This window comes from Staurois parvus, unplaced genomic scaffold (genome assembly GCF_062004578.1).
Source record: "Staurois parvus isolate SC_StPar_1 unplaced genomic scaffold, SC_StPar_1.0 ptg000834l, whole genome shotgun sequence".
Taxonomy (NCBI): Eukaryota; Metazoa; Chordata; class Amphibia; order Anura; family Ranidae; genus Staurois; species Staurois parvus.
This window is the reverse complement of record NW_028318630.1, coordinates 916,764-931,943: the sequence shown is the minus strand read 5'-3', so window position 1 is coordinate 931,943 and position 15,180 is coordinate 916,764. Positions and strand designations below refer to the sequence as shown.

Below are 15,180 nucleotides of genomic sequence, written 5' to 3'. Positions count from 1 at the left end.
AGCACATCTTATTTCATTTCAAATCCACTGTGGTGGTGTATAGAGCCAAAAATGTTAGAATTGTGTCGATGTCCCAATATTTATGGACCTGACTGTATATTGTTTTCCTTCACCATAAAGCTCCCGTTTAAGAAGTGCCCACACGTCGTCATTCTTTCATCTTTAAAGTCTGTACTGGCTAGCTGCGCAGTGGAGTACTTCGATGCATGTGATGGAGCATTGTCCTGCATAAATATCATGGTCTTCTTGAAAGAGGACTACTTTTTCCTGTACCACTGCTTGAAGAAAAATGTCTAAAAACTGGCAGTAGGTTTTGAGTCCATCTTCAACCCAAAAAGGTCCAACAAGCTAATCTTTAATAATACCAGCCCATACCAGTACCCTACCTCCACCTTGCTGGCATCTGAGTGGAGCTCTGTGCCCGTTACTGATCCAGCCACATGCCCATCCATCTGGTCCCTTATGAGTCACTCATCATCAGTCCATAAAACCTATGAAAAATCTGTCTTCAGATATTTCTTGGCCCAGTCTTGACATTTCAACTTATGTATCTTGTTCAGTGGTGGTTGCCTTCCTTGTGTTCCTTGTGTTCAGCCTTCCTTGCCGTGGCCATGTTTTGAAGCACTGAACACCTTGTACTTCTGGGATCTCAAGGTAGTTTGCAGTTCTGGAATATGACAGCACTGGAGGATAATGGGTTCCTGGTAGCTTCACATTTGATTCTTCTCAAATATTTGGCAGTAAATTTGCATCTTTTTCTCAACACGTTTCTTGCGACCCTGTTGACTATTTGCAACCAAACGTCTGATGGTTTTGTGATCACACTGCAATATCTTAGCAATTTAAAAAGTGCTGAACACCTCAAAGATTTTTTACAATTTTTGACTTTTCAAAGTCAGACAAAATGGGCCAAAAAAGATTTAACTGAGAGAAAAAGCTGCCTAATAATTATGCACACCTTCATATAGGGTGTTGATCTCCTTAGGTCACACCCTCCCTCATTACACATCACTTATTATGCTTATATCCAATAAGCATTCAAGTTTATACAGCTTGGAGTTGGACAATATGCATAAAAATTATGATTTGGTAAAAATACTCACTTGCCCAATAATTGTGCACACAGTGTATATATCAAGCAGCTTAGCTAAAGTAGTAATCATATGTTTGACAATGTCAGGATGTTTACAATCTGCTGTGAACTGCAGTGAGCAGTGTTATAAAAAGTCAATGAGGACTATTCCATAACTAATTTGCAACACATTTCTAGTAGTATGGGTATAGCAAGAAGCACCGATGCCTGCCACAAATAAAAGTGGTTCCAATTTGTGAGACTTTTACTATATGGCACCATGGTTGACAAATTCATAAAGAAATACCACCGTGTTCACAAAATCCCTCAAGAGGACCAATGACCACAAGCACCATTACCACGTCACAAAGAACAGGCCAAAAAAAAAAAACAGACTGCTGCAACTGCCTGCATCAGTTGAGCAGCAAGGTCCAGCACAAGTTTTTAAGAGAAAGAGCCCTCAGTTAAGCAACCTGAGCAGGAAAACAGACATGCCAGGACCTTGTCACCTGAGGGAGACCCAACAACCACAATTATCAGACCAAGGGGAAACAAAAACAAACATGATGAAGTGCACTCCTGTATGGTTGGATACACAAAAACGGAGGATGAGGGGGAGGGAGATGCTTTTTAATCTCTTTTTGGTTTGGGTTTTCTGTTGAAGGCAGGGTCAAACATGTCTCAAGTAGCTGCCTGGAAGAGTATTTGGGAGAGTGGAGGTAAAGAACACTTGTTTGAGTAAATGGTTTATGGTGTCATATTTTTGAGATTATTATGTAACAAAACATGTCTACGTTCCTGAGGAACTGATATTTGGTCCATTTCATTACTCTCCAAGCTCCAAATAGGTTCTCTGCCTAAACAACTTTTCCACTTCACAGAAGAGATGTTTTCAAACATTCTGTCATAGTTACAACAGATTCTTATACACTTTACCAACATGCAGGGTCGAAACTAGAGGGTGGCTGGGGGCATCTGCCCCGGGTGCCGCATTATGAGGGGCGCCGCCGGTCTCCTCCAATCTCCACCTGCTGCTCCCCCGGCACCCAATCTCCTCCACATCACAAGTGGTAGAGCTACAGACACTGAAGAGATCCAGCACCGAGGGAACGGCAGGGAGAGATGGGATGAGACAGCAAACAGTATCTCACATGTTGCGGAACTCATTCCAGCAGCCGAGGATCATTGAAGTCAATGGAGGGAATGGGGAGCGGAGTGCTGGGGAAGGATCGGAGGCGTTTGGCAGGAGGAGCACTCCTCTCCCTGACACGGCCCTCCACTCGTCGGCATCCAATGCTGGGCTCCCGTCTATCCCTTTTCTGCATGGATGTCCTGGCTCCTCCCCCCTCAGCATTGTTTGTAGTGCTAGCTGTGTCAGTGATGAAAGCTTTGTTAACAACAACACACACTTTTTATTTTCTTCTTTTTAATATATAAAGCTGCCCCCTTGTCTTCCATGTGAGGAGGATTTTATTTTTGGATTGGCTGCATAGTCCAATGGAAAACTGAGTTGCAAGGCTGAATTTTTTTTTTCAGCAGATTCACCATTGTTCGAGTTTTCAACAGTGGTCAGCACTGCCAAAGTTGTCACTTTAAAAGATCCCATTCTTCATTGTTCTACCCTGCTGACACCTGGAGAGGAGGGGTGGCATTTACTCTCTCTTCCTGCATTCAGCAGCTGCAGGAGAAAAATACAGCCCATTGGTTCTAGTAAATGCCACCCCACCTCCCATCCAGGTTCCACTTCTTTCTGCTGCCCAGGCTCCAGGCTCTAAAAAAAGTTTTCATTTTTTTTTTTAAAAATGACTGACACTGCCGACTGACAGGCATAGTCCTCTGCCCCACTGACTGACACTGTCCACACACCATCCACAGCTCTACTGACACTGTCCACGGTCCACTGACTGATACTATCCACTTTTAAAGTGGTTCTAAGGGCTCAAGGTATTTTACCTTCATGCACTATATGCATGAAAGTAAAAAAACCTTCTGTGTACAGCAACCCTCCCTAACACTTACCTGAGCGCCCTCTCGATGCAATCACAGCCAATGAGCCAGGAGATGGAGGGGTGGGGCCGAGCCACGGCTCTGTGTGAATTTGCACACACAGCCACGGCTCAGGAGTGCTCCTGCTCGAGTGCCCTCATAGCAAGCTGCTTGCTGTGGGAGGACCAAAATGGAGGGAGAGGCCAGGAGCGCCATCAGGGACCCGAGAAAAGGAGTATATGGGCTGCTCTGTGCAAAATCATTGCACAGAGCAGATAAGGATAACAGGTTTGTAATTTTAAAAGAAAAAAAAAAAAAACGAACACACACACAACCTTAGTATCACTTTAAAAAGGTAGGCCAAGTTCATATTTTTACAGTGAGGTTTTATTAATCTTAGCATATGTGTACAAGAATGCTTTTGTTTTATTTAACTGAGCCCCTTTAAGCCCCCACTGTTAAAACAATTTGGCCACACCCAATATTCATCGCAGCTCGCTACATGCATCGCATTACTACTTTTTTTGGTGCACCCAAAAGGTGTCCCAGGTCTTTTGCAATCCTACAAAAACAAAAAATTGCAGAGTGCCACTAAAGTGTTTGGGTTTGGCTTTAAGAAAAAGGTGGCAACCCTAGCTGCCATGCAGGGCACCACCGGGATATAAGAGTGCACAGAAGCAGGCCTAATAAAGACCCACTTCTTGGCTCACTTTTTTTCCCCAGCAACACCCTTTCTAATCCACTATGGGAGTGAGGCTTGAAATCACCTCATTCATACCTCACCTACTCGGTGACTGTGTAGGCCTTCACGTTACATTTACAGTGAGCCACTATTATCAAAACTTTAAAATTACTACTATATACATTTAATATGATTACCATCCTATTGCTTAATTATGGATTTATTACACTTGAACTTCTCTCTCTTGGCAGGGAGCTGGGTGTGTGTGGATGAAGAACCTCTCTCTCATGGGGGCACCAAACTTTGCCCCGGGTGAAAGAATGTCTAGCTTCACCACTGACGACATGTACATGTATCCAAATATTTGTTACACTACCACAAGAAAGATCTCTACATATTTTCAATGCTCTTTATGAATTCCAGGGAAAACCATATGAAACTGTCCCTCACAAATGCTCTGGTAACTTCAGAAGCTAAAAAAATATGACTGCTCCTAATGGAGCACACAAGCACAGAGCAGGTCACCCTTTGCTTCATCCAGGATGCAAGCGATGGCCAAATCGAATTGGATGCTATGTATGAGATGACTGAATGTGAACCACATACTGTATATGCACGCCTGCTGTTCACTTATACACTGGAAAATACAAAATTTCTAAATGGATATATCTCAGCCTCAGATGTTAGAGACAAATAATTTATAACCCTTCTTAGACATCTTTGAGCTGCTTAGAAAGCACCCTGAAATAAAATATGTATAATTTAATAACATATATATTTGTGGCTGTCCTCGGCCATCTGGAAACTAATCTGGAAAAAGAGAATGGAAACACTATCTTTTTAAACTAGGTTTACATGCAACAGCTAAAATCTCTAGGTCTGATATAAGGTGATTAAAACAGACATCATGCATGTTTATTTATTTTTTTTAATTTGAATATTTATTGATTTTCAAAATATTAGGAAAATTAAAATCTACAATATAAATTCTTTACATTCATACAACAACAATATCTAACTTGTACATTAATTTCCCATATTTTCCTTATTTCTCCCAACCCCCCCATTAATAAAATCTAAAGTCATCCCCCTCCCTCCCCTCCCACCCCAGCCTTCAACTACCGCTCTTTGGAAAGAGAGAAAGAGGCTCTAAATCGTGCTCTCACCACAGAGGGGCAGGAAAAAGAGAGGCCTTATTCTCATCCACTCACCCTTGATCTAAACTCTTCCCATTTTTCCCATTTCGCATGGTATATCACCAAACCATCTTCCTGGGTATAAAACAGTTTCTTTAATCTTACAATATAGTCCACTCTATCTATCCAGTCTTGTTTTTTTGGAGCTTCTACTTGATGCCAAAACTTTGGAATCAATCCCTTGGCTGCATTTAAAAAGTACCATGCTCCTGATTCTTTATATTTATTTACTGTTATTTCTGTATTATGTAAAAGGCAGGTTCCAGGGTCCAGACTAATATCAATTTCTGTAATCTTTCTAATTTGGTGTACCACTTTCATGCATGTTTATTTTAATAAGGATAAGCTCACCTTTCAAAAATGAATAAAAAGAGGGTGTTTTAGCAGGTAAAAAAAACATTTTTTTTTTTTTTTATCTCGGGAGCCTACATCAGCTGATGCCCACTACAGTTTTCAGCCCCAACTTCTATACGGGCTGTTTGAAAGCTGTAGAAAGTATCAATAAACTACAAGAGAGCTCACCAGTGTCCCCACAGTTCATTGAGAACTACAAGAAGTTTGTGACAGTGGCAGACGAGACTTGTCATTCATTCAGATTCCTGTGAATGTATGAATGACAAGGCTATGCATGTTTTTTTAAATCTAACAGCGGGTGCAGGGAGAGGATCCCCTGCCACTATCATGGAGTGTGGGACTAATAGCAGCCTGTTACACCCATATTTAGAATGCAACATGCTCCTTCAACACTAATGCACTGGTTATTCAACCATATCACGTGGCATCAAATCTTTGAGAATAGGAAACAAAAAGCATATCAGTAAAAAAAATCTTGGTTTATTAGCAAACAGATATGTTGCACATCTGAAAAATAGTGTACCTGCTGTTGGATCTCTGGATAGGGTATTGTCCAATGCACTTTGCACAGCCTGGAAAAGATTCATTTTCTGTGTTAGACCTGTAAACAAAAGAAAAACAACATGTCAGCCGAATGAATGAATGCAAGAAAGATAATGTGGTATTTGTTGGCAGTGCGAGCTTACCAAGCAACCTTTTCTTATTTCTAAGAAAAGATTGGGAAACCTGATGAGCTCAGCTAAATAAGAAAAATTAAAAAGCCATGCTGAATTCAAGATGAAGGCTGCTCAACATAAATAAATATTTGGTCCTTACCATTACAGGGATGTGGTCAGAACATAGGCTTTTGGGAACATTAAGCCGCATCAAAATGAACCTCTCAAGCCTCTATAAAAAAAAAAAATTCAAAACCTCTGGGGTATACACTGAGCTGCCATCAGATTATGCCTTGTTCATTAAGAAAAAGAAAAAAACTGACATTAGTCAGCCCTAAAAATAGTCATTCTACAGAGAACAGTAAATTTGAAGAGGCATACTGCTGTTAGGAAGTTATGAGTGCAGGAGCTAGGCCTTTCTCAGACCCAGGTCTCCGAAATCTATTTCAATCACTGCACTCTGGGATAAAACTATGTTTGGCAAGATATTAGGTAATATTAGATGTATAAATAATAAAAATAATAATATCTTGAATTATCTAGCAGCAACACCATTCTCTTGGTATCCAAAGTGCTAATTCAGAAGCTGTTCTGCATTAATTTACTGTGTAGGGGACTAGACAATCATATCTGTTCTCTCACTTGAAGAGTGACTGGTCCCCACACCACCCCTTTTTAGTGCTCTGTTAGATTGCCGACTTAATTGCGTCAGTGTAAAGAAAGAGGCCCACAGTGACAAAAGGTTTTTGTTAGAGCCACCCACACTGACTGCACGAAGAAAACAAAACCAAAATACAGCAGGCTGGTTGTACTGAAGTCGATCGATGCATCAACTTCAGTACAACAAGCCTGCCCACAGATGGACCAAACTTCTTCCAGTTCCTGCTGAACTGGCCATATTTCGATCCATTTATGGCTCGCTTAAGACTAAGTCATTGAAGGCAGGGAATGATGTGATTGTACAATATATGTCAAGGCGCATTCACACCTATTCTTCTGCAATTTAGGGTTTTAAAGCATGTTGTAACGTATTACTACATATGTGCTGGCAGCCTTTTCAATAGCACCCCAACGCAGTAATGACCAAATCACATACTGCAGTGACAGGCATTTCACTGCATTTTAAAGGGCTAGTCACTGCAAAGGATACACAGAAAACAACTGTTTTCTGGCTGTCCTATTCACACTGACCAGCATGCTGCATTTTAGTGCAGTGAGCTGCTGTACACCATCAAAGAAATGTACTTTTGGACGCTTCAAATAAAATTTGTACAAAAATAAACAAAAAAAAGAAGAGCTGTGCAATGTGCCAAATCGTGCACCACACTGCTCCCTACTGTAGTTGGGAACAGACAGCTGCTGGAGAGGTAAAGCACTCTTGCAGCTGTCCGTTCTAGCATGAATTCATCCTTAGGGTACACACATGCGTGCAGCACATAGTAATGCAGTGCCATGTGTTGTGGAGTGCTGCAAAAGATGGTGAAATGCATATATGTAGCATGTGAGGGTTATAGCCCACCCTTTTGCCACCATACGTGTTATGCAGGCAGCAAGAGGTTAACATGATCACTGCAATACCCATTAAAGCGGTAGTAGACTCAAACTTAACCACTTCAAGTCCGGACACTTTTACCCCCTTCCTGTCCAGGCCAATTTTCAGCTTTCAGCGCTATTACACTTTGAATGACAATTGCGCGGTCATGCAACACTGCACCCATATGAATTTTTTAGCATTTTTTTTGAGAGAGATAAAACTTTATCTCTCTCAAAAAGATATCTTTATTTTTTTTTACTTTATTCACCACTGGGATTTTTATTTTTTTGCTATATAAATGAAAAATCCAAACAGTTTGAAAAAAAAGGGGGGGAAAGGGGGGGGGGGGAGGGTTTCTTATAGATATTTTGCAAACAAATAATCTTTTTTCATAAATCTTGGCCAAAACGTATTCAGCTAACTTTTTAGTAAAAAAAATTAGTTTATAACTAAAAATGATAATTTTTCTACATTTTTTACATTATTATTTTATTTTTTTTAACTTATCTTTATCCTAGCAGTACAATGTCACCATAGTGACACTGTACTATTTGTGGGGGGTGATGAAGATTTGTTTTTCATTTTTTACACCGATTACTTTTATACCCATAAAGGCTGTAAAAGCAATCATTTCTCCTCTCTGGCTGCATTCTTTCAGCTATTGAGAAATACTGTGAGAGCTGCGATTGGTCACAGCTTGTCACATGGTACAAGGCTGTTGTGATCATTCACAGATTTCACAAGTAATAAGCAATGATGTCAGGAAGTGACATCTTGTTTACTTCTATTCATGTGATCACTGATTGGCCAATCAGTGATCATATGATCGGGACCTCACACAGAGGTCCCGTACAGTGATCGGTGTTCCGCTGTGTCCGGAGGACAGCGGGCACCGGATCGCGGTGCCGAGCGCTCCCAGGGAGCGCACACAGGCAGTGAATGCGGGGGCCGTTTATACTGCTTCGGACAGGAAGTGGTTGAAAAAAAAAAAAAGTTGCCCCCCTGCAAGGCAAAGGCACACTGTTCTAGTATACATTGCATACTAGAACATTAACCACTTGCCGTCCACCCTATACCAGATTTACTGCCACTGGGGGGGCGTGCACCTGCTGCCAGAGCACCACTTCTGCTGTGACTGGACACAGCAGAAGCCGATCAACAGGTACCGGCCAATGGATGAGCACCGGCACCTATTGATCGCCAAGGAGACTGACAGAACACAGCTCTACCTCTGTCAATGGCAATCTGCTATATTTTATTCAGGCAATAAAATCTAGCATAGTGCCTAGTAAAAACAGCACACACAGTACACAAAAATACTGGCTAGGCACACAATTAACCCTTTGATCGCTCTAGATGTTTAACCCCTCCCCAGCCAGTGTCATTAATACAGTGACAGTGTATATTTTTAGCACTGATCACTGTACTATTGTCACTGGTTTCCACAAAGTATCAGTTAGTGTCAGACTGTCCGCTGCAATATCGCAGTTCTGCTTTAAGTCGTTAATGCCGCCATTACTAATATATACACGGCTCAAAAAAATTAAAGAACCACTTTTTAATCAAAGTATAGCATCAAGTCAATTAAACTCCTGGGATATTGATCTGGTCAGTTAAGTAGCAGAGGGGGCTGTTAATCAGTTTCAACTGCTTTGGTGTTAATGAAATTAACAACAGGTGCACTAGATGGGCAACAGTGAGAGGACCCCCAAAACGGGAATGGTTTTACAGGTGGAAGCCACTGACATTTTTTTCCCTACTCATCTTTTCTGACTGTTTTTCACTAGTTTTGTATTTGGCTAGGGTCAGTGTCATTACTGGTAACATGAGGCAATACCTAGACCCTACAGAGGTTGCACAGGCAGTCCAACTCCTCCAGGATGGCACATCTACACGTGCCATTGCCAGAAGGTTTACTATGTCTCCCAGCACAGTCTCAAGAGCATGGAGGAGATTCCAGGAGACAGGCAGTTACTCTAGGAGAGCTGGACAGGACTGTAGAAGGTCCCTAACCCATCAGCAGAACCGGTATCTGCTCCTTTGTGCAAGGAAGAAAAGAATGAGTACTGCCAGAGCTCTACAAATGACCTCCAGCAGGCCACTGGTGTGAATGTGTCTGACCAAACAATCAGAAACAGATTTCATGCGGGTGGTCTGCGGGCCCGACATCCTCTAGTGGGCCCTGTGCTCACTGCCTGCCACCACAGAAATTGATTGGCATTTGCCATTGAACACCAGAATTGGCCGGTCCACAACTGGCTCCCTGTGCTTTTCACAGATGATCTGGTCCAGATCTGGGAGGAAATACCCCAGGACACCATCCGTCATCTCATTAGGAGCATGCCCTGACATGGTCAGGCATGCATACAAGCACGTGGGGCCATACAAACTACAGAGCAAAATGGATTAGCTTGCTGCTTAATTTTTTCAATTTGATTTTCGGGGTGTCTTTGAATTCAGTCCTCTGTAGGTTGATAATTTTCATTTCCATCAAACGATGGGGCATCACAACGTTCCTAACACATTACCCAGCCCATATCAGTATAGATATCCAGCATGATATATTTCCCCATTGAGATCTGATGCATTTTCAAAGTGTTCCTTTAATTTTTTTTTTGAGGTGTGTGTGTGTATCGCAAAAAATGGGCTGGTCATGAAGGGGGGGGGGGGTTGTAAATCTTTCTGAGGTTAAGCCAGTATGAAAAACTTACCTTAAAGTGACTCTAAAAGGGTACTTTTTTTTTTTTTTTAAATAAACATTCCTCCTCTTCTTGGATCCCCCGCAGGCTCTCTTGGCTCCTCCTGTCTGTCGGGTGCCCCCACAGCAAGCAGCTCTGAAGGAACAGCACAAAAACAGGGCCCCATCACTGGTGCCAGCCGCATGGGAAAAACAGGGCCCCATCACTGGTGCCAGCCGCATGGGAAAAACAGGGCCCCATCACTGGTGCCAGCCGCATGGGAAAAACAGGGCCCCATCACTGGTGCCAGCCGCATGGGAAAAACAGGGCCCCATCACTGGTGCCAGCCGCATGGGAAAAACAGGGCCCCATCACTGGTGCCAGCCGCATGGGAAAAACAGGGCCCCATCACTGGTGCCAGCCGCATGGGAAAAACAGGGCCCCATCACTGGTGCCAGCCGCATGGGAAAAACAGGGCCCCATCACTGGTGCCAGCCGCATGGGAAAAACAGGGCCCCATCACTGGTGCCAGCCGCATGGGAAAAACAGGGCCCCATCACTGGTGCCAGCCGCATGGGAAAAACAGGGCCCCATCACTGGTGCCAGCCTCATGGGAAAAACAGGGCCCCATCACTGGTGCCAGCCGGCGGGAAAAACAGGGCCCCATCACTGGTGCCAGCCGGCGGGAAAAACAGGGCCCCATCACTGGTGCCAGCCGCATGGGAAAAACAGAGCCCCATCACTGGTGCCAGCAGGCGGGAAAAACAGGGCCCCATCACTGGTGCCAGCAGGCGGGAAAAACAGAGCCCCATCACTGGTGCCAGTCGGCGGGAAAAACAGGGCCCCATCACTGGTGCCAGCTGGCGGGAAAAACAGGGCCCCATCACTGGTGCCAGCCGGCGGGAAAAACAGGGCCCCATCACTGGTGCCAGCCGGCGGGAAAAACAGGGCCCCCATCACTGGTGCCAGCAGGCGGGAAAAGCAGTGCCCCCATCACTGGTGCCAGCAGGCGGGAAAAGCAGTGCCCCCATCACTGGTGCCAGCAGGCGGGAAAAGCAGTGCCCCCATCACTGGTGCCAGCCGGCGGGAAAAGCAGGGCCCCATTGTAGCAATTGTGCGCACAGATATGGACGCGGACAACCATGTTGCCAAGATCCATCATCTTGTGTCATTCTCACTCCAAATCCGCCCCCCTCCCTTTTTGTTGAATGGCATGTGATCTGTGTGTGTGCTGAGTTCAGGAGTGCACAGGGCACAGCTGGATACCCTTCATGGTTGTAAACCTAATTAGCTGGTTCTAGGGTGTCTGACAGACTCTTGCTCTGGCCAGATCGTAAAGCTATAAACCCGTCAGTCACTGGACTTGAAAGCATTCCGGAATAGCAGTAAAAAATACATCCCACTTGAAAACCACTTTGTCATACAATTTCATAACTCCGGGCAGGAAATAGGTACAATAGAACAAGGCATATATTCAGATAGGTCAGTTTAATGCGAGTCACCTGATACCTTACATCCCTAGATTACGTCTACCCGAGAGCAGAAAGCGATATCTCTTTAACCGTCACAGGCAGATATGTCATATCTGGTGTCTGGACATTCAGAATATGAGTCTGCACATTATTCTACCAGTGGATAGGATGCTACATGTACCTATGGAAGGTTATTGACCATGGTGTGGACTTGAGAGGGATTTGGGTCACAGCCGGGGTCTCCGCCTAAACCCCCTCCCCAAATGAGGCGATTGGCCCTTGGCTTCAGTAGAAACCTCCTGCTGGGGGACTAGAAAACAGGCTGTCAGGCCTGAGAGAGGTAAGATGAAGAGATCTCCCTTTTAACATCAGGAACCAACTTTGGGAGAAACGGTACCCTTTTGTTCAGGACACTTGAATCTGCTTAACCCAAGGACTCTGGCAAGTATTCTACCTCTCTAAACTTCTGTTATCTCTCTGTAGTGTTATTGCTCTCTGTGTGTGTATGTATGTATGTATGTATGTATGTATGTATATATATATATATGTATATATATATATATATATATATGCTACATCTTTTTCTGTAAATATTTTTATTGCACCATTTTGACCTTTTTAGTAATAAATCTTATTTTCTGAAAAGTGTTGAACTGTTTCTACAGCTCTTTAATGCAAACCAAGAATCCCTGTCTCTAAAGAGTGCTACTGTGTGTTTTAAACTTCTGCATACATCTGCCTGTGGTGAGATTGTGTATACAGACGCTTATTCAAACATCATAGTGTTACTGCTAAGATTTGTGAGTTTCCTCCTTCTCTGTACAAAAAGGTGGTGAAGGCAGTGTGAAGGTTTATTTGCGTAATTAACCTGACCCAGTAACAATCCCTCTCAAGCTGCGGCACATAGATTGTGGTCCAGTGAGCTGGAATATCTTTGTGCAGGGTGCAGCTGAGTGTGGCATTGTTACGCAAGTGGCAGCGCAGTTTTAGATTAGCTAGTCCTTCAGTCACAAGTCGATGAGAAGGGCTGGGGGGTCTGATGCCGCGCCCCTCACACCCATCCCTGCTGCCAGTCGGCGGGAGGAACAGGGCCCCATCACTCGTGTTGGAGGGAGGAACAGGGCCCCATCAGCGGGATTAACAGTGCCCCAGCATTGGTGTCAGCGGGGTGAACAGTGCCCCAGCATTGGTGTCAGCGGGGTGAACAGTGCCCCAGCATTGGTGTCAGCGGGGTGAACAGTGCCCCAGCATTGGTGTCAGCGGGGTGAACAGTGCCCCAGCATTGGTATTAGTTGGAGGAATAGTACCTAATTGTTTATATCAGTGGGAGGAATTGTGCCCCATCATTGGTGTCAGTGGAAGAAAAAAATGCCCCATAGTGCCTATAGTAGAAGAAATGGTGCTTCCTTGTTGATATTAGTGGGAGGAATAGTACCCCGTGGGCTGGATAGAGGCAAGCAAAGGGCCACATTCAGGCCACAGTTTGGAAACTACTGTCCTAAGCAGTGCACATTTAGGAGATATTCATGTTACCTACAGGTGAGCTTTATTAGATATATTGCCACTTTAACAGGCATTACAGCACGTGTTAATTCAACCAACAGACAGTAAAGGTGTGAATGAGCCCTAAAGCCCCAGTATGATGGGCTACAATGGGATTTCAGCATACTACTGCTTTCATTGATCCATCTGCAGAATACAGAGGACACTCCAATCCAGGGGCGGACTGACCATTTGGAAACTCAGGCAGTGCCCGAGGGCCCGGGGTCAGTAGGGGGCCCCGTGAGATGCCCCTGGTTCCTTTTTCATAGGCTTTTTTGAGTTTGGGCAAGGACACAGGGGCCCCATGATCCCCTATTGGCCGGGGCCCCATGAGTTGTCAGTCCTCCCCTGCTCCAATCTGTCCTGGGGTCACTGATTCCACTAGCATTGCTTTAATAAATAAAACCAGAAGTCAGCTTAGAACATACACACTTGCTGTGCTGCTAGGAAGCAATGTCACCCCCGACAATGTCACACACATGCCTGTCTCACCATATTCGCTGGGCTCGGGGTCCGGCTGGAAGGTGAAGTGTGCCACCGATCTTGTGGAACATTGTAGGTTAGAACGAGCCCAGCTGAGCACACAGCGAGATAGCCGGCTCCCAGTTCCTGCAACTGCTCTGAACGCCGCCATGTTTTCACTCACACAGACTAAACAACGCGCACAGGGTGGAGATAGAGCATCGGTAATGTGATTGGTCGCCAGCGGGGGGCAGGCAGACGAGGGGTAGATCAGTCTTAGCCTATCAGCTAGCAGGGTCTGTGGGCGCTGCCACGTGACGTGCTGCTGATATGACCGGCTCAGCAGCATTCCCTCAGGTAGAAGGAGCTGAGGTGATGAATGGTCTGTTATGCGCTGAGCTGCACTCACATTCCGGCCAAAATTGATACTGTAGACTGGTGAATGCTAAGGAGATACTCTATGACAACATCCTATCTCTTCAGGGGATTCTGCCATCCAGATACCTTAGTTGGCAACTTTGCCACGAATTTTCCAGAGCTGCTTTTTTGCTGTTTGTACGGCACGCCATTGTTTATCCACTTGCCCTCCAGAAGATATACCCCCTTCATGACCAAGCCTTTTTTTTTGCAATAGGCGCTGCATTACTTTAAGGCTGCTTTTAACACTGAGGAGTTTTTCAAGTGTTTTTGCATTAAAAAAAAGTGGCTGAAAAGCTCAAGAAAACTGCTTCCCGAGGCGTTGTGCTTGCAGTGTGGTGTAAAAACTGCTTGGGGCATGTTTGGGGAGGAAAAAAAACGCCTCTTCCCATTGAAATCAATGGAAACCGCCTGCAAAGCGCCTCAAAAATGCCTCCTCCCATTGAATCAGTGGAAAACGCCTGAAAAGTGCCTTAAAAAGTCTCAAAAATGCCTCTTCCCATTGAAATCAATGTAAAACACATGAAAAACACCCCTGAGAAGCGTTTTTGGTGCCGTTTTAAGTCATGTGTGTCTTAAAAAATGCCTATGCGTTATTGAAGCATTTTTGCAGCGAATCAGTGTGAAAGTAGCCTGAAAATTGCAGTCATGCAACACTGTACATAAATTAAATGTATTTATTTTTTATATACAATAAAATGGAAACTTCACAGAACAGATAAGCCATACAAAGTAGCATTTGTACCATCAATGTGTGTATACATGCTGGTAAAAATATGACCGCTTGGGGAAGTTATCAGAAAATGAAATCATATGTGGACAAGGAGCCCACTTGCCATACAGTGAGTGTAGAATGATTGAGGGGATCTCTCTGGGCAAGTTATGTAAGTACTCTCCTTGCAACGGAAGAGAGTCCCTCCAATTTCCAAAAGAAGTTCACGGTAAGTGGGGGAAGTCTGATGCAGGTCATAAACCCCTTCACACCCCAGGGTAAAACAAATCTTAATGCCTAAGCACAATTTAGCAACTTTGACATGTGTTCGTAAAACTGTACATATCATCACAACTACTTTGTACATTATACCTTGTTTTTTTCAGGAGAAATTGGGCTTTCATTTGGTGGTAAATG

At 44.2% G+C, this 15,180-nt stretch overlaps 1 protein-coding gene across 2 annotated transcripts in view; it reads right to left on the bottom strand.

Annotated features, from left to right (window-relative positions):
- BCKDHB (branched chain keto acid dehydrogenase E1 subunit beta) overlaps positions 1-13,842 on the bottom strand; it is a 275,645-nt gene extending 261,803 nt beyond the window's left edge. The window contains exons 1-2 of one of the 2 annotated variants that reach the window (XR_016306628.1): positions 13,665-13,842; positions 5,814-5,891 (exon numbers count right to left, since the gene is read on the bottom strand). Coding sequence is in view for 1 of the 2 variants with exons in the window: in XM_089655349.1 (XP_089511475.1) it covers positions 5,814-5,891; positions 13,665-13,806 (220 nt within the window). In the remaining variant the exon portion in view is untranslated. The remainder of the gene's footprint in view (positions 1-5,813; positions 5,892-13,664) is intronic. The other variant, XM_089655349.1, reaches the window with a different exon arrangement.
- Positions 13,843-15,180: the final 1,338 nt, after the last annotated feature.